This window comes from Anopheles merus, chromosome 3L (genome assembly GCF_017562075.2).
Source record: "Anopheles merus strain MAF chromosome 3L, AmerM5.1, whole genome shotgun sequence".
Taxonomy (NCBI): Eukaryota; Metazoa; Arthropoda; class Insecta; order Diptera; family Culicidae; genus Anopheles; species Anopheles merus.
In genome coordinates this window covers 8086835-8111371 of record NC_054085.1, presented here as the reverse complement: position 1 = coordinate 8111371, position 24537 = coordinate 8086835, and the positions used below count along the sequence as shown (strand labels likewise).

Here is a 24537-nt window from a genome sequence, read left to right as displayed (position 1 = left end):
GGCAGCCATCTGTAGGGCAGCTGGTTGCGAGATCTCGTTTAGGTTGGGAGCTATTTTTCTTTCTTGCCCCCTTATGTTGCCCTGTACATTGTGCTGGGGCCTGGGGTTAATCTTTTTTTTTTTTTGTAAATGCATCAGTGTTTGAGATGTGTGAATTAAGTTCAATCCTTTCGCTCTTTCGGAAGGCTCACGCTCGGCGCTGTTAGCAACTGGTCGCCATTCGAAACCTATTTTATCCGTTGTATACAGATTAAGTTTTAACGTGTGTTGCACCAAATATGCACTAAATAATACAAATCATTGTAGAAGTTTTCATATGATTTAGAAATTGGACTGGATTTAGACTTTTTTGCTCTATTTTTTATTACATGACAGGTTATCATAAGGTTATGAATCATGTATGGTATGAGATATAATGGTACATATTTTAATATAATGTCATCACATTTTTTATGTCCCAAAGATTTGCTTCGAAATATATTACAGAAGACAATAAATATGAGTCTCATATATTTTTACTTTTACCGTCGTGAGTAGTATTATAGGCTCTAGATGGCCAACTGTGGCAGGGCCATATTGTGGAGCCCCTGATCTAGATACTAAAACTTTCTATAACTTTCATAGAGCTTTCACAATATTTGGCTCTTTAGCTCCGATAATATGCCGAACACAAGCTCATATAAGTGATCAACCAATTAGCCTATTTTTCTATTGTACATAATTTCAAAATTTAGTTGGAACGGTCGTATCATAAATCATACAAATTTATTCAAATAATATCATACTTGTAAACGCTCAGAGATTTCAAGGAGGAAGGCACGCAGAGTACTAAAAAAGCAGAAACTTTCTGATCTTTGTCTTATTCCACATATCTTACAATTACGATCTATAGTTAGATCTATAGTAGTATAAGTAGTCGTATAAGAGGAAGAACAATTCGTGAGCACAAAATCAGTCTGCAAAAAGAGCATAGTACTATGGTTATCATACAAAAACGCCCTACGATTTGCATAAAAAGGTATTTAAAATAATATAATAATGAAAAATGAATTAACACAGCTACATGCTTGTAAGTTTTCTTATAAACTTATTCCATTGAAAGTTACAACTGGACCAAACAAAAAGAGGACCAATTAAAATCAGCTACATAATGTGTAAGTAAAGCATAAAATCTTTTTCACTACTCCTAATCTTGTGAGACAAAATTATGAAATTTCTAGTAAACGTATTGGCGAAAGGCCATGAGAGTGACAAAATGTCGACAAATTTTGTAACCTGGAGCAGCCAGGAAATAAAGTTGACAAAAAGTGACAAAATTTGATGTTCGCGAAAAAGCGTAAACAAACAGCTATTTGGCGCAGTTGTGACCCATTGCTATGATAATAATGCTAAAATGCATGATTCTAATTGATTTATGTACCTAATTCGTGCTTCTTAAACAAAATATCGATGATATTCAGATGTTGGAATTTTTTGTCATTCTTGTGTATGTTTTTGGTGCGGCCACGAGAAAAGCTCTTTTTTGCAGTTGACAAGCAATTTTGACAAAGTTGAAAATTTTTTCAACATTTTTTCACCTCCGTGGCCATGCGCTATATCATGGTATTGTATCATTGTAAAAACGAAAACCATGGTGCACGATCATAAAAAACTCACTACTCATAACTGACGGAAATTTGAAGATAAATTGCACCAGCTTAAACTTCAACCACAAAAAGTCAACCTCGTTTGACGTCCCAAAACAGTAATTTTGGCTGCGCAAATGCGGGAACACATTCCGCTGTTCATCGATAACCTTCTCCGAAAACTGTGCGGACATCATTATTACCCACGCAATAAAAAGGGCCAAACAAGTATCAACCCATTGTTCCCAGCTGGGAAACGAGCACTATGAATATGACGTGGTGTCTTTGGTGTTCATACCATTCTCAACAAACTTCCATTCATAGAAAACAGTCTTCTTCGCTTCTGCATCGGAGTCGTTGCAATGTGACATTGCACAGCATTTCACAACTGATCATATCACAGTTCCGTTCACTCCACGATGAAACAGTGACCCAAAAGTGATGTGCATCAAGAATACAGAAGATTATTTATTACTGAGCAAAACCTAGCAAACTAGAGCTTACTTCCATTATGCAGTTTTTGGTTTTTTGCTAACTTCTACTTGTTTGCTATAGTTTTTCTTTTCCTTTTCCTTGTCCTTTTTCTTCTGCTTATTCTTCTGCTTGTTTTTGTTAGTATTCTTCTTTGTTTTAGACCTTTTGTTATCAGCAACACTAGCAGCGGGTGATGTTGTTTCGCTGGTGATTGCTGGTACTGTAATGATCACTCCATCCTCGTACTCGTCGTCGTAGTAGTATTCCACTGAGCTGGACTCCTCTGGCCCACCCATGTCCTTAGTAACTGGAATACTCGCCGTAGTCACCGTAGGAGTAACTATCGGAGCTCTGCTAGGTACGTTCGTTGTTGAGGTAGTGGTAACGAAGGTCCCCGATGGTTGTAGCATGCAGGGTGTCAATGTAGTAAGCGTAACGGGTGTTAGGTCGGAAGCAAAAGGATCATCATAGTCTGTGAGTGGGGCGGATTTTTGTATGGTGTTGGCAATAATGGTGGTACTGACCTGGGCCGCCGTTGTTGTAGTGGTGGGAGAAGCGGTAGTAGCAGCACTCGTCGGGCTGACCGCAGGTGCTGTAGTAGTTACTGCAACAGTTGTCAATGGTCTAGTCGTCGTTGTTGTAGGGACGGTGGTGGTAGTCGTTGTTGTAGGGACGGTGGTCGTGGTTGGTAGAACAGTAGTGGATGTAGTAGTTGGTCTAGTAGTTGTTGTCGGAACAGTTGTCGAAGGCGTCGTTGTTGGGGCGGTAGGGGAGGTTGTTGTTAGTCTGATGGTCGTTGTTGTAGGGACCGTAGTGGAAGTAGTTGTAACAGGAGCAGTAGTAGAAGTAGTAATGGGTCTAGCGGTCGTCGTAGTTGGAAGAGTAGTAGAAGTAGTAGTTGGTCTAGTGGTTGTTGGTGCGACAGTGGTGGAGGTAGTTGTTGGCCTAGTCGTCGTTGTTGGTGCAATCGTTGAAGTTATTGTTGGTCTTGTCGTTGTAGTCACAACAGTTGTAATAGGTTTCGTCGTTGCAGTAGTCGTCGTGGTAAACATTGGCTTGGTGGTGGTCGTCAATCTTGCAGTAGTGGTGGATATCCTTGTCGTAGTTGGCACCATTGCTCCCGATTTTGTTGTCATTCGAACGGTAGGAATTGTGGCAATCTGCCGAGGCTTTACTGTTGTCCTTGCTGTAGTCATCCATGCAGGATGTTTCTTTGTAGTGGATGGTTTGGTCCTCCTCAATGTTGGACGTTTTGTAGTACGCATTGCACGCGTAGTGGTGCGCTTTTGTAAGCCGGGTGGTATTTTGAAGTAAATCTGCATCCATCCTTTTGCAATGTCAATCATTGCATACGTGTCATCCTTCTCCTTCGAATGCTTGTTATGCGATTCTACGACACACACTGCCAATATGGCAAACACCAAAAATCCGACAGCAATCTTCATCGTCGAATGAAGATGCGTGCGCGAAAACTTGCTTAAGCTGAAATTGAAAGGCTTTATATACAACTATCATCGCTGGATGTGTTAATCTACTTTTAATACAGCATGCACGGAAACTATGAGATAATTTGTCAATCAGACAAGCCGCTTCGCTGCTTGATTGCGACTGTGAAATATTTTCAAACGAATGACCATGAACGTCATTAAAGAGTAGTTAAGTATGATAAAATTTGATACTGATGAACGGACATATCAATCTGTTTAATGTTTTTTTACTTTTAGGTAACAACTTTGCTAATTCCGCCAACTTCATTATTCCGGATTGTTGATGACCGCTTACAGCACAATTCAATAAAGGCATAATTAACACAATCGAAGATATTACTGCCTCCCGGTGGTTTGAATTTTAAAGATAAAAAAGGAGTCAAAGCCAAGGTACCTAGATATACTATAGGTGGGTTCTCATCCCTAATTATAGTATCCATAATGGATGGATACGGGCCGGTCTGGTGGTACAGTCGTCAACTCGTACGACGTAACAACATGCCCGTCATGGGTTCAAGTCCCGAATAGACCGTAGGACTGACTATCCTGCTATGGTAACAATAAGTCACTGAAAGCCTAGCTCACTTTATTAGTGGGTACTGGCAGGCCTTGACCGACAGCGGTTGTTGTGCCAAAGAAGAAGAATGGATGGAGATTTCTATGGCGATTGACAGATAGGGAGTTATGATTGCTAGCGACACTAGTTGGCTTGGTTTTTAATTACTTATTGATTACCCATAGCAGGATATTATGCACGCTATGGAAGGCACATTCCATTCAGGGCTTGCACTCAACTCGGACATGTTGTTAAGTCGTACGAGTTCAAAATTAAAACAATAAAATATACATTTTATTATGCGTCTCAGGAACGGATGGTGCAAGATCTCGGTAGAATATACAAAAAATAACATAACGTTGGAGGCAAAAATGGGCCATAAGAATTAAGTCACAGAAGACGATTGCGTATGCAGAAACCACTACTTAGCTTATTATATTCGTACGGGATTTGTTAGACCTTATGAGGCCAGACTTTTATCTTGAATGTACCAGGTTGCATTTGGATGGGTTCGGCTTATATGCATTTAGTTGAATGTATATGCCCTTATGACTGTTTTTTTTTTCATTTCTAGAGTGACCAGAAAATAACATTATTAAGACTTTCGAAAACTAATCTCTTCGAATCTCTAAATAATATTTCTAATGTATCTCCCTCGCCGCATTGAGTTCGTTTTTTGGGTCCATCGTCCCTAAAGGGTCTTTATTGTAATCTTGTTCGACCAATCATTAACTCATTGAATTGAAAGGCCCCACGATTCAAAAATCCTTCTCACGTTTTGTCTTCCGTAAACTACTTGATAATTACCAGTCAAAGTCCTCCTTATCATTCCGGGTGCCAATTTCTTGACTTAACTACATCTCTCGAAAATCTACGAACACGTTTCCAAGCTGAATTGATAGCGTCTCTTCTTCCGCAATCCGCACGCATTTCGGTTTCCATGATCTTATGCTGTCATGCATAAGTCGGTTCAACAGCTTTCTCAGTCTGGATTGTTCATTTAAAATAAAATTCACTAAATTATTTTTTTACAGGAGATTTATTAAAGGTGATCTTTACAAACGAGTTGCACAATCACTTGATTACAGCATCCTTTTAATGCTTTGTTCGAACACATTGCTCCTGTTCATATCTCATTTTCTTTGCTCATTTTTTCACTCGATTACAATAGATAATCAATTCCAGTATTCTACACGATTGAAAGGTTACGCCGACGAAACGCCTAACCAGGAACGATTGCATTGATCTGATCAAACTATTCCCTTTTCTTCAACGTTCGGGGCCTCGACTGCAAGTGTGTATAACAACACGCTGCGTTATTTGGTTTTGGAGTAGCATCAACGAAGAAGCTGCCATTGGGCCGTGTACAACAGAACACTATAATTTATGCCGTGAACTTATCGATTATTAATCGGTAAGTGGCATGAAATTACACTGACCGGTGGTGAAGCCAGAATATACCAATTGTTTAGGTACCAATGGCTTGGATTTTTGTTACCAAAGGTTGGTTGCGTTTCTTTATCGAGAAGTAATAATTGAAAACGTGCAGTACGCTTTGTGTCCGAGCATATCCGAAGATGGCTCTACGTGAGCTGATGCTAGGTTTAGAAAGGACTGTACTACAATGGGTTTCTTTCCTTTACGAGAGAGGCAGTAGCGCTTGGTACGAAATACTTTAAACCCTATTGCTGTTGAAAAGATATCGGAACCGAACGGGCTCATCCAATTGTGTAATGAAACGGATTACGATGAAAGTCATAGTTCGGCCATAGTTAGGTGAGCGGCTTATGCAAAGTGATATTAAAACATTGTGATTATTGTGCTGCTGACAACCATACGCTTTTCGTTTGAGACATGCAGTATAATTAATATTATTTAATTTAAAGACATTTAACCTACAATGCACTCCAATAACTCTTTTCATGTATATTAATTTGTTCTAAAATATGTTTTGGCTTGATTTTTTTAATTGATTTTTGCTTATTTGCTTTCGCTCACCTTTACACAGCAATATTTCGAGAGATTGATATTTTTTTCCAAAGTATAAAATGATGAATGATCATTTAATAATTCAACCAAAGGGACAGGGAGCCATTTCCTTCTTTTTGAAGAGAGCATTACTTCCTTGAATCGTTGTATTTGCTCGTGTTTGATGTTTATTTTTCAAACAACTAAAAATTCTACATCCAATACTAGATTATAAAGATTATCCAATTCTACCTCTCTCATTACCATTTCCATTTCCTCCTTTACCGCCCCCATTACCATTGCCGTTACCTCCTCCATCACCATTGCCATTACCCCCACCGTTACCATTGCCGTTACCTCCACCGTTACCATTGCCGTTACCTCCACCGTTACCATTGCCGTTACCGTTACCATTGCCTGCTCTGGGGGTCGGGAAGAAAACAATTGGCGTTGTTTTCACCGTTGTAGTAGCTGCAGTAGTGGTTGTTGTAGTAGCTTGTGGAGTTGTTGGTACAATCGTGGACGCTCGTACAGTTGTTGTAGTCGTCCCAGGTGTTGTTGTAGTAGGAGGAGCTGCAGTAGTAGCAGTAGTGGTAGTGGGAGCAACTGTAGTAGTGGGTGCCACCGTAGTAGTGGTAGTTGGTTTGGGAGTTGTTGTAATGGTTTGTGTTGTTGTCGTTTGAGCAGGTGTAGTGGTCGAAGGAACTGTAGTAGTAGTTTGCGTCGTAGTCGTTGGAGCAGGAGTAGTAGTAGTAATAGTAACCGTAGTTGTAGCAGGTTGTGTTGTTGTCGTTGGAGCAAGAGTAGTGCTAGTAGTGGTGGAAGGAGCTGTAGTAGTAGGTTTTGTCGTTGTCGTTGGAGCAGGAGCAGCGGTTGAAAGAACTGTAGTAGTAGTTTGCGTGGTAGTCGTTGGAGCAGGAGTAGTGGAAGTCGTGGTCGAAGGAAGTGCTGTAGTTGTCTGTGCCGTTGTCGGTGGAGCAACAGTAGTCTTTGTAGTAGTGGAAGAAGATACTGAAGTCGAAGGTATCGTTGCAGTTGTAGTAGGAATAGTAGTAGAAATTGTTGAAGGCTTTGCTGTAGTAGTTGATGTTGTTGTGGTTGTCGGCGGTAGAGTGGTTGTGGTTGACGCCATTGTGGTTTTAGAAGTTGTCGGAACCATCGTAGTAGTTGGAGCGAATGTTGTAATAGTTGGCACAGTTACGGTTGGTTTGGTAGTAGTTGGATCAATTGTATTGGTACGAACTGTTGTAGTAACAGGCATCGTTCTAGCAAGAGTCGTCGTTTTTAACTTTGTTGTTTTAGTAGGCTTCATGGTAGTAGTTTTTGGAGCCTTTGTTGTCCTCATCGTCGTGGTTTTCTTTGTTGGTTTTGGCTTAGTAGTTTTAGTTGGTTTATTAGTAGTTGTCGTCGTAGTGGTGGTTAATTTTTTTATCCTCTCCGCAATCGCTGGGACAATTTTGTCGAGTCATCGTTTCCTAGTAGGACCACTAGTGGTGACATCTCTTCCATACCCCGCTTCCGGTGCCTGGTGTCGTTCTGCTTTAACTACGTAAAATACACATAAAGTGACTATCAAAAACGCTACTGCAAATCGCATTATAGCGGCGTCGGGGACTGTGCGCGAAAACTGTTCCAAAACGAACGACGAACGTTCTTTATATGGAGTTTATGTGCACAGTCCCACTGATTGCAATTTAATGAACTTACCATGATTTGTTTCTAATCAGAATTTTACAATATTGAGCAACATGAGAAAAATTACAAGCTTTTTAAAACGATATCATACTCTGCTTTTAGCAGTATGGCCCATACTTAATTTCAAAAATCATATTTTGATAAAAGTGGTTTATAAATTATCAATTCTAGTTTAATTCAAATGAGTTTAAATGGAATGCTTTAGCAAATTTAAAAGGGTGTAGGTCAATGCCTTTTTTATTTCAGCTTTAATCGATCATATTCCATATTATATATTAGTAACGCATTTTATCAATCAACATCATCAACATTCCTGTATTGCTATATAAAATGCATTACTGAAATAAAGTTGTTTGTAAACTTAAAGCACAAATTTAACCATTTACGTATAAGCTTGAGATCACATGAAGATTTGATCGCTCTCACCCGGTCGATATTTCTTTCGTGCCTGTACGTGCCTACACCGCTGCACCAAAATCCTGATTTATTAATTAGTTAATTGATTGCGTCTACATAAAACATATGCCGATCTTAATGAACTTTTCTCACCATTGCCGTTCCGGTTTGTCCTGTTTCTACCGGAATTGCGAATGATTGGTTTGTTCTCCTGAAGCGTTGCAACTGCAGTCGAAAGGTGACTGGCAAGTTTTGAAACATTATCTGATAAACCATAACCAACAACACAATGAAAAGATGAAACGATATCATTTCATCTTACGTCGCCACGATCAAGTAGTTTTGGTAATTGAGCATTCATTGAGCAACATTATGCCACGAGTTTGTAATATTTACTGAAGTTAAATTACATTAAAAACAAAGCAAATGAGTCATGGGGTAAATGCTTTACTCGTGATAAAATATTATATTATATAATATTCATATTAAATATTCCATATCGTTAGTTGGCTTCCACCTCTTTCAGTCGCTACAAACCAGCCACAAGCTTGTTGTGTACAATGTAAATAAATGTTTGCAACAAAATCATGATCCTTCTGCAGCAAGGCGGCAAAACACGTTTTTGATCACCTGTGAGCATCTAATTTTGATTTTATTAGATAATTAAAATCACATCAACTCATGTTACGTTCGGTGAAGCACATTTAATGTCTCCAGAACCATACAACCTCATGGAATTAGTAGTAAAAATCTATGCCATAAATTTGAAACATACATTTATCGCGATATTTGTCAAGAGGGAAACAACACATCACCTGACACATGGAATAAAACAAAGCATGTGAAAAATTTGATACGCTTTGCTAAGGATGTAATTTCCAAAACTGTTACTATATAAAATATGACCCTTTCCTTTCTTTCTAAAACTTGCATAATCAGCTCCAACCGAATGATCCTGCCTTAGGGGTAGATCATACAGAAATTAAACTACACCTTATCGCCAGCTCCATTATACTCACCGCTACTCTTATTTTATTTCTCTCATCACATAATACATTTCCTACGAACCGTGTGTTGTACGCACCGCTCATGGTACTCATGGCTATCGGTTACCCGGCCTAGCTGACCGGCGTACGCTTCCACGTGCGTGCGGCTGTTGAGTAACGACTAGATAAGTGATGCAGCTACGGCTGCATGTGGAAATGGAAATCGATTAAAGGTTTTATTTGCTTCCTTTTGTTGCCGGTGTAGCCGGCTGCTCTTGTACGGAGTAGCTTCTGGCGTTTGTTCTTCTTGTACATGTGGTCAACATTAATAGAGCTAATCGTGCATAGAAAAGTGCGTGGGATAAATCTGTGAGCACAGGTTTTTGTAGAAAGTAATAGTTGAAATATTTCAAATAATACCGTTGATTTTATTATTTTTCAGACCTCTTTACAATGGATTGGAACAAACTTCGGTATCTTCCTCGTACAGTTTCGATATCTTTTTATGATGTAATATGAGTGTTCTTAATTAAACGAATGCATTAACATATGCTTATTTCGACCATTCTTCTACAATTGCATATATTTTCTAAAATAATTAAAGTGACATTATTCCTTGGGCCAGCCTTATGCTTTGCCAATGAATAAACGATCATGCTCAAGCTACAAAAGTCAATTTTACGGGCCTATATAAATGAAGTATAAAGTCTTTAAATTAATTTAAAATAAATTTTTATAATAGGCTGTACCATTTCTTTTAGTATTCTCGAGACTTTTCACATTTTTCGTTCATAATCCGCCACGCATCGTATGCATCGTGCATCAAGAGCGGAATGTGCGCGAGCGCTGTAGGAGGAGCGCATCGCGTTTAATCATAAATTGCAATTAACATGTATAAACGATTCAATTACCGTGCCCTAGTGGCCGGCTACGTACGTACCAAACCCGGGATGAAACATATAATGCCGGCCGAAGGATGCTTATCGCTCCGTGGACTGCTGCTGTCCGCTCCACCTGGGAACAGCACTAGCCGGGAGGTTCGTGCGTGGCTGATGGCAAGTCACGCCCGGGCAATGCGTAATCGGACACTTTGCCTATTTCCCCTCCGCGATCGCAACTTCGGGCGAGCCGATTTAGTGCCATCACTCCCGATACGTTCGCAATTCGATAAAGATAGACCTACGCGTCAATCGCGCGAGCTTTTACGCGGCGTTACACCGCAGTAGGCGCTTGTAATTGACATGCCCGTGCTCAAAACTTTGTCCAATAAATGGTGACGACGATGACCGTTTTGGGACGGCGGACCATTGATTGGTTCGTGGGCTTGGGCTCATCTTTGACCTGCTTTTGACCAGACTGTGGACAAGTGTGTTGATCTCTTGGACGAAAGGGGACAATCACATTTCGTACAATTTAACGGCGACATACATTCCAACTGTACTACGATACGAGTTGATGAAATCGTATTAAATCATACCATACTTTGCCGTTCAACATGTATGATTTTGAATGGTAGAAAATTGGAACATTGTATTGTATTGAACTTATTCATGTGTATGAATATTTAAAACCCCCTATAGTATATCATCGCTCATTCCCCATACCAATCAAGCACTTGCTACAGCTCTTAGGAGATGTCATACGCGTTATTTAAGAGCTTTAAATATTTCCTATCTACCAGCAATAAAAGATGGAGAATTAGCTGCACGGAATGTTAACGGAGGAATAAACTCTTCCTTATTTCACTGTCATGCAAAGACAAGCCTCCTTTCTAGACACCTCATTACATCATATTAACCGCTCGTAAATGCATCTCTCGCCTCTTCAAACGCAAGTCAAAAGCCGACCATTGTGAGACAACGATCAACACGCGCACGTTTTATCTAGTAAATGGAAATTTAACCGTTTGGAATGTGCGTGCAGTAAAATAGTTAAGTGAATGTTCAATAAAATTTTAAACTTCGTATCTTGTAGTGCGATTAGCTGCAATGCAGAAGGATGCTTTACATGTAAATTTGAGTTTAGCAGATATCGGTGTGTGAGTCGTTGCTTGCAGTGCACATCTACCTGTTAAACCGCGAAAGGAGGTCATATTTGTAATTATGATGATGATGATGATGATGATGATAAGTCCCACCTCTTATTCCAGCACATCTTGCAGATAAAATTACTCTATTGGTAGGATTAAAGCACTTTAATGCACGAACAAGTAGGTTGCAGTGAATAAACACTCCAAATACCTCACCGTATTATATGCAATACCGTGTCAGTACCATATTGGTACCAACAGATAGTTCGTAGTTTCTTTTTCCTCATATGCACTATATTCCAAGATGACAACTAAATGTCCATAATAAATTTGCTCTTTTTGTATGGCTTTTAACGCTATATGTAAAACACGTTCACAAATGTTTCACTCTCCAGACATTCCGTAGAAATTAGTTGAAAAATTAGAATAACTTCATAAGAAGAAGAATTAGAAGAATGTAGGTGAACTTCAGTGAGACGCCGTCTATCCGGGTACCGGCTGTTCGTATAACAATACAACATATGCAACTTGGGTGTTGTTTAAAAATGACAACAACAGTTACATTGCATGCTGAGAAAAACAAACCGAAGGCAGAGCAAATTTTGATACCCATGAAAACGCTCAAATTAATGGCAAATTTCAAATATTTTCTTTAATCGCGTATGAAGTTCAAAAAACTAAATTAAGTTATATTGAAAAATGAAAAAAAACTTTAACCCATTACCCATGTCATTCGAATATTCGGCATGGTCGAGTCTATTGATGGGTAAAGTTGGCAAAAACCCGTAGTCGACTCCGATCTGACTCCGATAATTTCGGAATCGACTCCGGAAGGTAGGTCCGACCAACATCACCCGAAGTCGTACGCAATCGCCCGGAGTCGCCCGTAATCGGTCGAAGTCGGAGTAGTCTAGAGTCGATTCCGACTAGTCGAGTCCTGATCTATAAGAAAATAATAATTAATAAGTGAGTTGTACTCCGCAGTATGCTCGTGGATCACCTCCGATTTCGACTAAAACAACTGAATCCGACTTCGGAGCAATATGAGATTTGACTACGGATCGGAACGAATCGGAATAAATACGGATGAGTCCGCACGATCTCCGATGACGACTGGATGATTTCAGTCGATCTGGGCGACTCCGGATGATTCCGAATGATAATCTGACAAAACTCATAATCTGGTTATTATACTTTTGAATGAATTTTTGAAACTCTACACGATTACATTAAATAGAATATGGGTTCATCGAGTAACGTTGTGTTTTTTTATGTACAAAACAAATAATTGTTCAGATAGATTGCTTTTAGCAACTACTAAAGAGTATGGTTTTGCTCCCAATTTATTTTATTACGAAGGTAAAAAAAATACAAACAGATTTAGTTGTCACTTGTATTTTCATTACTGAACAAATGTTCTCGAATAAAATGAAAATACAATAATGAATCTACCGTACTGCTTCGAATTACGGACACTTAAGGCATTTTTGGCATGTAATAATTTCTCACGAATTCATATTTAATTCGTCATACCCCAACATAACTCATTATACTGAAGCAAACCTTCTACAATTGAGTAAAAAATTAAGATTTCGAATAATTTTACTCGAAATACTGCTAAAACTCATGAAACTGCAATGATATTTTGATTCATATTCCGGACAGTTTCGTGCTCATGTTTCAAATTACGGACGTTTTGATTTATATTCCGGACTGCCTCAAAATTTCATTTATAATCTTCATATTAACACACACACTACACCTTTTTTTACTTATATTTACGTCCAGACAACAAATTATGAGGGTCATCGTCGTCCTCGACGTCGACAGGACGACGGTCTTACTGACAATGGGGTTTGTGTGCGGTTTTCCTCATGCATTGAACCGAAGTACTGTTGCGCAAATCGAAGATCTTTCCTGTACGGCCATTAAGGCATTGGGCACATCTACCTTCAAATATCGTTGTTTTATTATTATCACTGAATCTTTGTGCTTGTTATTATCACTGTCAAAAAGCGTATTTTATGCAATTAATCACAATTTATTTCGGCTGTTCGGAATTAAAATCAAGATAAGCAACATTGTTCCAAATTCCGGACCATATTAAATACATGTTTTAATGAAATTCAGACCACAATATGATAAAACACTATTGTTTTCACGCTAACAACTACTTCCACAATGGATTCCGATGTATTTAAATACACGTGGACGCGATTAATAGGAATTATCGAAGAAATAACACTGGTGTGGGATTGAAGCAAAACCGTTAAAAAATCCTCTGGTTGTGAACTGACCGACAAAAAATATGTATTTACTGAGGCAACAGGGCCTACTAGGGATCAGACACTTTTTTAATATATTCTAGCACATCATGGTCATTATATACAATTAAAAAGCGGTATGGCCTGGGGCTAGATAAGAAACAATTCAATAAATGCCGAATGTCCGGAATTTGAAGATGTCCGTAATTTGAAGCATAACGTTATTTGGTTTTGCTGTTCTTTAACTTGTTTTTGTTGTGTTGTTTCCTATGATTTCTTATGAACTAATAATTCAATCTGATCTCTGCCTAAACGTTATACGAAAGCACTATGAAACATGAAATAATTAGTTTAAAAAGTCCAAAAGTAATAATTAGTTTAAAGTACTACCAAAACAGCCAAAACAAAAAAGAAAAAAATATCTCATTATAAACTACTTCCCTCCTCCATCTCCCATAACTGACCTTCTCCGTCTACTCACGAATGTTTTGTTTAGCATCCACACATTTCACGCATGTCGCTTGGCCCAATCGGCATCGGCTGGGTATCTGCCATAGACTCGTGTCGATTGCAACCTTACCAGTTGCGACAGTGTTTAACCCTCCCGTGTCCTCTTTTTTATTGCCCCAAAGTGCACCATTTCCTTCAAGGAGCCCCGTCCCATAATAATAATAATAACCAAAAAAAAAACCTTTGCCAGCGGAGGGCAGTGTGAAGCGAAACGGCCCCAAAATTCTCAACCATCTCTCGGCCAAGATGGCAAAGCCGATGACGAATCGATTTACAACTGCACCCACTGGACAGCCGTATCGAGACGGTATCGTTCCACCGGCACGACGGGGCGTTACGGATTGTAACGTTCAGTTTCACCTGCGCCACACGGACCACCGCACGGCACCGTGGGCTGAAAAATTAATCCGTCAATCAGGCGGGCCGCGTGCGAGCTACCGTGTTGACGAATTCGTTGCCAAAGCCAAGGTTCACCCAAGGGGTCACCCTTATGCGGGACCGGAGTTTCGGAGTGAGTGAGGGAAACCAACAGCCTGCGCAAACCAACCAAGCTCCACCGTCGATCGTGCGGTGAAGATATTGTAGCAAAACTTGATTGCCTACTTGATTTGCTAGTGTTTTATTTCGGAGGTGGCATCGAGCGCGACTCGAAAGCGTGCACTGGAGACTGGAGAACGAACCCTTTCCGTTGCCCTGCGAATGTTCACATTGCCCCGCGGTGTCCATTAAACGATTGTAACCGCAACCAAATTCATTTGTACGATCGTTGATTAATTGCCCAGGTCGGGCCGGTACACACCCTGTTGCTTCAAACTGTGTTGTTAATCTATATGCGAAGGCAGTTTTTACGACACTTTTCCATGGCACTGAAATGTTCTTACACCGCCAAGGATCTCGGATCGCTTTAGCTAGGGGAGTTTCAGCTAAATCATTTCGCTCACGTTCGCCATTTGGGTGGGTTAGAATGAAATGTAAGGTTACCTCTTTTGGTTTGGCCTTAGTGTTCCTATGCTTTCTTCTACGATACAGCTGAATGAAGGTTTAAAGATTTGTGTCTCAGAGATATGATTTAACTAGATGCGAACAACACAATCAATTCTATATTCTAGGTGGTCTGAGATGTTGTTATAGATGAAAGTTAAAAAAATTGATTAATAACTACGATTATTTTATGAAAAATTTGGTTTGTTATGACTGTATGTCAAATCATTCAATCGTTGAGACTTTTAATGCAGTCGGTTGAAAGAGTTTATAAAGGAGAAAAAATAATGACCAGTTACATAAACAAGGATGCTTCATAGGATGCCTACGAAAGCCTGTATTGGTCGACATTTGGCGTAGATCATTGCGTAAAAAAGCAGAAGAATGAAGGGTCATCGTTATACAAAACATTCATATTCAAAAAAATTAGTACTGGATTCAATTTGGTAGCTGCTTGCTTTGGTTGCGAATTCGAGTTACGCAAATTTTTATTTTTGACAGTTCAGATGTCTTCTTCTTCTTCTTCTTCTTCTTCTTCTTCAGATTCTTGAGTTCAAATGTCAAATCAATTGAAATGAAAAATAATTTGCATTTTTTTGTTCAAAAGTTTTAAATCACTAAAAAGATAGAAATAACCGAGATGTCTACACCATTTGCATTAAATAAGTAAGAAAGTACATAAATGAATTAAATTGAATAAAAAATCATTATACCCACTAGGTTTACGGAACCCGTCAATTTGATGGAATTTAAACTTTGAAGTGAAATACGAAAAATTACATTTGTTTAATCTTGATTTTTACTTTTCGTAAATTTATCATTACATACTATGAGCATAAGTATTATTTTGTTAAGTTTTATATATTTTTAGAAACATATGTGGTATACGTATCTCTACGGAACCCGTCAAATTGACGGATGGGTTGATTACATTTAATTTATTTAGATAAAGTGTAAAATTTTTCACTAAAAGTTACATTAAAAGAGAACTATAAACCACATATTATCAAACAAAAAATCTTGATAAATGATTTAAACATAGAAGCCCCAAACGAGATTGCTGATCAACTTATTAGTGTTTTCGAAACTCCCGCGGACATCGGTCAAAATGTGGCATCAAAAGGATATCCGTTTACGTGTTCGATGAAACAATAACGATTATTACAATAAATTAGCATTGTGCAGACATTTTTATTAATGGAAATCAAAACATATTGAAGGATTCTTAATTTTAACAAAATAGAGCTTTTCATGATTTTAACCAATCTAAATACGTATTTTAATCCATCCGTCACAATGATGTGTGTCCGTAGAGGTAGGTATATAAGAGAAGCCCGTAAACTAAAAACGTAAAATCAATTATATTTTGGCTGTAAAATGTGATATTCCACTAACGCGAAAATCCGAGTTACGCTAATGTCTCCGGAACGTATTATTCGCATAACTCGGGGAAAGTGTTGTAGTCATGCTTCTAAATAATAAAATTAATATTGGCTAGGTTTTACCAAAACATAATATAAATTTCATTTTAAAAAATCATGAATTTGTGATAAAATATATACTTTAACTCATAATAACCCCAGGTTATTAGAGTATCTGGGAGAAGTCCAGTCACGATGAGCCCGGATAAATGTAGCACCACTGTATTTTGAACCGCTGAACACTTAGTGCTTTCTTACTTTTGCTTTTTTTTTTTGTATGTCCCCTGTTCAAAATATAGGTTAGATCAAAAGTGTCTAATTATAGAGTAATTACCCGTTTACTGACATGTACTACAATAGTGTTTGAAATCTTTATTCGGTCTGCTATCCTATCCGCTGGCTTTCAGGTTCAAATTTCTCCCTATTGTCCCCCGATTGTGACTTGCGATGACGGTTTTTAGCTGCTCATTTCTTCTCCAAAATTATTTTTTGCAGTAATAAATGCTTAATACTCCTCTCGTTTTTTGTTACTTTGGCGCAACGACCTTTTGCCGTCTCGCAGGCCTCAGGCTAGCCTTTGCCAGTGATGGAATCCATACGGGACTTTAACCCATTATCTGCTGGTCCTGAAGTCGTACGAATTGCAGACTGCACCATGGGACTGCTTGATTTACTACCATGTTATGCGCCTGCACTACAGTTAAGAGTGCAGAATACTCTGGATATGGTGTCTCGTCGTACTGCGTTTGAATCCATCGAACATTTCTTTACTTCAGTTCTCCAATCCTCTAATGAATTCCTTCTGCTCCTTTCTTCCTATCGTTATTATTATTAGTATTATTATCATTCAAATTACAATTTTTACCTTTCGTATTTCAAAGATAACATCAAGTAGGTATATTATAGGTGCCCTCCCGTGGTACAGTCGTCAACACAAACAGATCTATAACATGTCCGTGATGGGTTCAAGCCTAGAATGGACCGTCCTCCCGTAGCAAGGACTAACTATCCGGCTGCGTGGTAATGAAATAAGTATCGTAAGTTACGATAAATAGAAGGAATACATAGAAGTTATAGAATATGAATATGAATAAATATGAAAGTATTGTATGTATAGGCTGATAATAAGAATAAATGTATCCAATGCGAATGATCATAATAAATTGAAATTGAATAGATTACAACATTCTTAAAAGAAAGAGAAAATCCAATGAGGGATTTCAAATAGTGAACAATAATGATGTAGTTCGAACTAAGGAAATATTTGACATCTAAGTTGGAAGTCTTTTCCAAAAATAAATAGTCCAAATTAATGACATATTTTACAGAAAGTTTTAAGAAATCAGCCAACATTTATAACTTGTTCGAGCAAAACATAAAATCTTCCTCTGGAAATCCCATGTACCAATTATTTTTCCATTAACTTTTCATTTAACTACTACTTTTGCACTATGTCATTTGAGGTGTACTATCAAGTGCTATCAGCAAACTCAAAAAACATGCTTCCCACACTCCTTTCAAGATTCATCGGACATCTTTTTCGGACGTCATTCCCATCGGATCTAGCTCAGTATCGCTTTGAGCACAAGCACAACCCATTCCCGGCGATTGTGTAATGTGCATGGAATCATTTCGACATAGTTTTTTTTGCCTCAAGCGAGGTGAAAAGAAATCAACGACCCCATCCAAAGCCAAAGCTTTGCAAGGGATGAGCAATTTTCCACAGTTTTCCTTCCTTCATGTGAATCTGCACTGCCGGGCACGCGCAACACCGGGGCGAACAACGTGGTGGCTATTCAAATGCGACTGCAAAAGCATACAGAAACTACCTTAGCCGCAAACATCAACAAAACGGTGGGTCGCTTCGTCTTGTGATACGATTGTCCCGCGAACGTTAAAACAAGCGTCACGCTTATCGAAATACGTGCTGGCCATTTTGAAGAAGGTAAAAGGTGTCCCATACATGCAACTGTGAGCTCGGGTTGCGCAAAAGGTGAAGAAAAAAACCAAAACGACAAGGAATTAACGGACTTGGTCGATTGGCTGGCGCTGGAGTGAAGATGGTACACGTACGTTGCAACTTTCGATGCAAAGCCCCATTCAGGTGCAGTTGCAACTGTGACACCAACAGCGCAGCCCATATTCAAGATGATAGCCGTGGATAATTCTTACGGGCATGATCCGCGGAATGATAAATGTTCAACCGACTATCGGCTATCAGCAGTTGTAAGAAATGGCTGACGACACGCAAAACTTGCGCATGCCGCTGTTGTCGCTGGGCTGGATTGATGATTTGATGGGGCCGATTATCTTTACAGGTGTGCGGTGCATCCTTTACTGTAGTTGGAAAAACACAAAAAAGAAAATGTTGTGTAATCGGTGTAGTTGGACCGTTTTACAGACGCTAAGTAACTCCTATTCTTGTGGTTTAGTTCAATTAAAATTCATTAAGAAAGCTACCATATAAAAAAAAAAAACATTTTTTCAACTATTTCATTTGTTCTATTTCATTTACAATTAATTAAACTTCATTTTTGTTGTTGTTATTTTTCATGGAATCAAATGTATTGTATCAGTTGCTGTTTGTGTTAGTTTACTCATGCACATGCGCAATTTAACAATGCCTTTACAATATTTAATTTAGTGTTAAATTTAAAAAAATAACAATAAAAAGAAAAACCGACCCCTTGACAGTTTTGCCCGAGTAGTGCTTAGGCTAGGTAAGCGGGCCTTTGTAGTTTCACCCGAGCAGTTCTCGGGATGTCCTATTAGGAAGCTTATAAGATAAGGGAATTGAATTCTACGCCACATTTGAAATTATTATTGGATTGTAAGAAGAGTGTCGTAGAGCCAATTTTCATCACATAAAGTTTTGGGATACGTAACAAAGTGTCACAAAATTATGAGACCCATAAAAACCTTGTAACCCTTTTATACTTTATATCTTTATTCCTTGATAAACAGTGCATTCGATTAGTATTTTTAACTGTTTTTTATACTGTACATACGCTATCAGGTAACCAGGATTGTATTTATTATTAAACAATTGTTATGTAGTAAATTTACTGCAAAACACAAATCATATATAGGGCAGCAGATTTAACGGTTAATTGCACAGCCCGTGTTGGCTACTGCCGTTCCGTTCAATCGAATAGAAGCCTGTTCTACAAAGGGGTTTTTCTTATTTTCATTTAAAAGAATTCATCGATAGGGACACACATTTAGATTTTCCATATTTAAAAGCCAACTCATACAGATGTGGGCTTCATTAGATTTCATTAGGTCAAATTTTGTTAAATCGTACAAAACTATGAAATAAACAACAGACAAAATTGTAACTGTCCAAAATACAAAGTCTTTTGGAGCACCCTGTGTACTTTGCGAGCGTGCCCCACAGGTAGAAAACGAATGCGCTGACATTTCGAAAGCGCGCCAACGTGAATGTTTTGATTCAGTCCCTGCAACGAACATTGCATATTCAATTAAATTAATAAATTCACACAACGACAAGATGATATACAGCCAAGAGTGAGTTAAGATAGAGTAAATTTTAAACGAATTATGTATCAAAATAACTACCTTCACCTCTTTTTCAGCTACGCACGCTCCATAGACGATGTGCGCACGATTGTGCAGCACGCCAAACTCGATCACAAAAACCTCACCAACACCGCGCAAGCTATTTACTATCCCCGGAACGAGGAGGGCCACGATATCGGCAACATAAAACTACTCGAGGTGGACGAACACATCCTGGAGGAGATAAAGAAGGGCAGCGAAATATGCTTCAAGGGTGCGCTGAACGAGAAGGTCGTGCTGTGTACCGAGTCGCGCACGTACGAGATGAAGGAAGCGGAAATATCAAACAGCTTGCTGCTGGTGAAGGGTCTGAAGCTCGCTCAAGCCACGAGCCGATCGCCTATCAAAAGTCCCAAGGGAGGTGTCAACACGTCGATGGACAGCAGCATAGAGGAGGAGCAGGAGGATCCCGACAAGATCGACACGATCGACGAGGTGGAACGGAAGGATGTGGTGAAAATATTTCACGACTATTTCGAGCTGCGTCAGGTGAAACCAAAGTACCGGAAAATCATCGATCTGCTGCGACTGACGCGGTACGCCGGTCCTGAGAACGAGCATTTGATCGATCGGTCGTTACTGTTTCGATTCAAACAGCTCCTCGACACGGTACAGTGCAGCAAGGATGAGTTTCACGAGGGACTTAAGAAATATCGAGCCATCGAGGTAGATGATCGTGTGCGCATGTTGGACATAGAGTAAGTCACCAATGTTTAGCGTGCTTTATATATAAATTAACCGAATCTACCCTTTCCTATAGGTACGAATATCGTGTACTCACATTGCTCCTGTCCGTGGTATCGGAAAACTCCTGGGAACTGGACGCAATCGACAAAGACGTCACGCTAGAGGCGATGCAGGGCATCATACCGTTCGAGGTGGTTGACGGCATGTTTAACGTGTACACTACCCCAAGCGAACGCATGCCGGGCCGTTTCCAGTACCGTGAGGATCTCGTGTGCGCCATGTTTGCCGAAAAAATCCTCCAGCACGGATTGAAGTTTCATATCGATGAGTTTCTGGTCACCTGGCAGGAAGCGTTGCCCGAGGGTTTCGAAGCCAACGAGCAGTATCTGCGCGGCATCGGTATTATCGATCGTGAGGGCAGCGTACCATGCGTCCGGGGGCTAAACGAGGCCGATCTTCCGATGAATTTGCTTGGTCGGCTCGATATGCTGTTCCGGACGAAGGAGCGATGGAACCTGGAACAGATTGAACCGTACATTGAGTGTTTTGCGACGCCAACGGTGGGCGTCACCTCGATACTGGCTAAGTACACACGCTCGCTCGTCGTTAAGGGCGTTCGGATGTACGTGTCGAAGCATTAGGAATGTAAAAGATCGCGCTCACTTATTTATATTATGTTGTAAATTTCCTTTTTTACAAAATTTATTTAAAGGAGAACAAAGTTTACCTAAAAAACTCCCTCAATTTGCTCGCTTCTTCTTTCGTTGCTGCTTTTTCTCGAGAATGCGCTGCTGTTCGGCTTTACGCACCACGGTGATGGCGGACTGTTCCGTCGCCGCCGGTTCGCTCATCGTAGGGTTAATGTTCAACGACGGATAGCTCATCTCGATGCGTTCAGCTACAATCGGCCTCGCCAGCAGCTGGCTAAGCTCCAGCCGTTTTGCCCGAAACTGTCTCTTCCGCTTGGTCTGCTCCGTCCGTCGTACCTCCTCCTGCTCGCTGTCCACCTCCGAATCGCTCTGGAACTCCTTTGCCAGCTGATCTTCCCACGAACGGGTAGCTCCTTCCCGGCGCTGCTGCAGATCCATTCGCTCGATTTGCCGCGCCAACGTTACCCGTTCCTTCACCTGTCGCATCACCCGCTCGCTGGTCGGATACAGTGGCAGATCCTCCGTGCGGCCCAAATCTTGGTTCAGCTTAACGTAGTCCCTCACCTCGGACGGTCCAATCAGCAGCACCGTCAAACCTTCCTTGCTTGCACGTGCCGTACGCCCCGAGCGATGCACATAGTTTTCCGTCGTCTTCGGCACCTGATAGTGAATGACGTGGTCCACGTTTGGAATGTCCAAACCACGCGCGGCCACATCGGTCGCAATCAGCAGTGCCCGTGGGTTGGCCGTGAAACGCTCCAGATTCTTCAGCCGCTGGCGCTGCTGCATGCTTCCGAACAGACTGAGCGGCTGGCAGTTCAGATAGTCGAACAGGGAAACGAGCCGCTTCACGCAGTCGATCGAGTTGCAGAACACGAGCGTTCGTCCGGGATGGCGATCGAGGAAGTAGTACAGGTAAAAGTCTTTGTGCTCCATCTGGCACAGGATACGCGATTCGGTTAGCGTACGAGCAGTACCGTGGTCTTGCGTAAGGTCGACGATCTTCGGATCGGTCATACCGATGGTTTCGATTAGATTCGCCATACGCTGGCCGGGCGTTAGTTTGAGCGCTTTTTTCGACTTCTTAGGATGTCCTGTGGTGGAAAAAGTATACGACAGAGAAGAAATTGGTAGTAGTATCGTAAAATAAATGCTACAAATGCTATCAAAACATACTTTTTATATGAGTAGGCATCTCATGGTCCATCGTAAGCGTGGCAGAAAATATATAGTTCCGACGAAGCTTCTTTGCATCCTCGTTGGCGTTGATCAGGGCCAGCAGTTCCTTCAGCTCCTCAAAGTGTCCCTTTTCCAGCATTCGATCGGTTTCATCGATGACGAGATATCTGAAAAACATTATTCCATAAATTGACCAATACTTTCGCACATCCCTCACAAAGCCACACACACACACACACACCTGATGTCTGCCACCTTGGAAAGGTGATGATTTTCACTCTTGACCAGCTCCCACAGCCGACCCGGCGTTGCGATCACTATCTCCGGACATTTGCGCAGCAAGCGTTCCTGCTTCACCGTTGCCAAACCACCGAAAACTGTCGCAATGTTAATGTCGGTATACTTAGCGACCGCCTTCAGATGATCGTTAATCTGTACCGCTAATTCACGCGTCGGTGTAAGGATCAACCCGTACAAGGGTTTGTCTTCTGGGGCCGCTGAAGATTTGCCCAGCTTTCGACCCTCCTCTGCGAACACCTTTTCATCCTCCTCCGTGACTTCCATATCTTCCGGTGGAGGCGTCATTTCGTGCTCGTTCGATTCATCTGCCACCGGTTTCTTGCCCTTCTTCAGACGCATGATACCTTCTAGCATGGGTATACCGAAGGCAAGGGTCTTTCCGCTGCCCGTTTCCGCTGCACCGAGCAAATCGCGACGCCCGTAGATGGCAACCGGAAGTGATTTATTTTGGATCTCGGTCGGTACCTTGAATCCTTTGTCGGCAAGCGCTCGCACGATCGGTTCTGATACGCCCAGCTGTACCCATGCCTGGAAAAGGAAAGAATTCGAGTTAATACAGGGAAAAATGCTAAAGAAGCTGCCACTACAACTCACCATGTAGTCCGCAGTGGAATAAGACTCCGGAACGGGTTTGTCAGACACTTTACTAGCATTGTTTTGCTTTGATTGGTTTTGCTGCGGCTTGGTACTGGAACTGGGCTTGGGAGGCTCCGGCTCTTTCTGCGCTTCAGCTTTATTATTTTGTTTTGATTTTTTCTCCTCCCGCTTGGAGTTGGAATTGATCTGCGAAACAGTCGTTGTGGTTTCCTTAACCAAGGGTTCTGTTTGCTTCTGCTGCTTTTTAGTGGCTTTTGGAGGTTTTAGCAACATCGAAAAGGTCGAACTGGTCGCTTCCTCTGTCCCTTCGCTTGATTCCTTGTCATTTTTCTTCGACTTTACGGGTGGAGACTCTTTCTCGGGCTTTTTCTTTTTTTTCGGCTGATCATCAAAACCCGAATCATCTTCACTCGAGTCGGTCTCAGCTTGCGGTTTCAATTTTTTGGCTTTCTTCTTCTTCTTCTTGCTTTTCGTCTCTTTATCCGAATCATCGCTATCATCGTCGCTATCATCACTGTCGCTGTCGAATGAGCGCTTACGTTTCGACTTCTTTTTCCTCTCTAAGCTATCAATATCCTTGTCGTACTGAAAGCCCAGAGTAAATGAATTATTCACAAATGATTTAAACTCCACACGACCGAGTTATTTACGTTACCTTTCTCTTTTCCTTCCGCACAAAGTCGCCGGAGTAGTTCTCAAGCACTTCCAGCCCGATGAAGCCACCAAAATCGGCACCCTCGTCCGAAATGACCGGACCGTTCAGTTTCACCTGTTGCCATGAAGCATCTTTCGTTTTCTGCTTGGCGGGCCTTTTCTTCGGATTGAATTTACGTTGCTTTTGCATGTTTAGAATACAATTTTAATAAAGTGTGCCGGTACCGCACGTGTTTCCAACTCTGCCGATTAACGAAAGCAAACAGCTGTCAAACGTTCGAAACGTCACTCCATAGGGCCAGTGTGGCCAGATTATTTTGGCAGATTTCGGCAGGAGCACTGTTGAGAACGCAACAATTTAAATTTAATCAATTATTTTAACGATCAATTTCGTTTTAAGCTTTAACCGCCTACAGCGAGATTCAAATTCAAATTTGAAGCAATTCTCGAAATCCACACAACTGACATTTTTTACTTATTATGAACATTAAATGTTAAC

General features: G+C 40.6%; 4 protein-coding genes across 4 annotated transcripts; 1 reads left to right on the top strand and 3 right to left on the bottom strand.

The window, feature by feature from the left end:
• Positions 1-2069: 2069 nt before the first annotated feature.
• Positions 2070-3583, bottom strand: LOC121599145 (integumentary mucin A.1-like). The gene is made up of 2 exons (XM_041926697.1): positions 2624-3583; positions 2070-2450 (listed from the first exon to the last, which is right to left on the bottom strand). The coding sequence occupies exons 1-2, from the start codon at positions 3542-3544 to the stop codon at positions 2400-2402; spliced, it is 972 nt and encodes a 323-aa protein (XP_041782631.1). The 5' UTR covers positions 3545-3583; the 3' UTR covers positions 2070-2399.
• Positions 3584-6348: 2765 nt separating this feature from the next.
• On the bottom strand, positions 6349-7242 carry LOC121598912 (salivary glue protein Sgs-3-like). Its single transcript, XM_041926279.1, has one exon. It carries the CDS (start codon positions 7240-7242, stop codon positions 6349-6351), a length of 894 nt encoding a protein of 297 aa, XP_041782213.1.
• A 12575-nt stretch (positions 7243-19817) lies between these two features.
• Positions 19818-21392, top strand: LOC121599862 (sister chromatid cohesion protein DCC1). The gene is made up of 3 exons (XM_041927968.1): positions 19818-19920; positions 19989-20669; positions 20732-21392. The coding sequence occupies exons 1-3, from the start codon at positions 19904-19906 to the stop codon at positions 21297-21299; spliced, it is 1266 nt and encodes a 421-aa protein (XP_041783902.1). The 5' UTR covers positions 19818-19903; the 3' UTR covers positions 21300-21392.
• LOC121599861 (ATP-dependent RNA helicase ddx24) lies at positions 21325-24296 on the bottom strand. The gene is made up of 5 exons (XM_041927967.1): positions 24040-24296; positions 23382-23969; positions 22729-23315; positions 22485-22654; positions 21325-22402 (listed from the first exon to the last, which is right to left on the bottom strand). The coding sequence occupies exons 1-5, from the start codon at positions 24226-24228 to the stop codon at positions 21399-21401; spliced, it is 2538 nt and encodes an 845-aa protein (XP_041783901.1). The 5' UTR covers positions 24229-24296; the 3' UTR covers positions 21325-21398.
• Between the last annotated feature and the right edge of the window lie 241 nt (positions 24297-24537).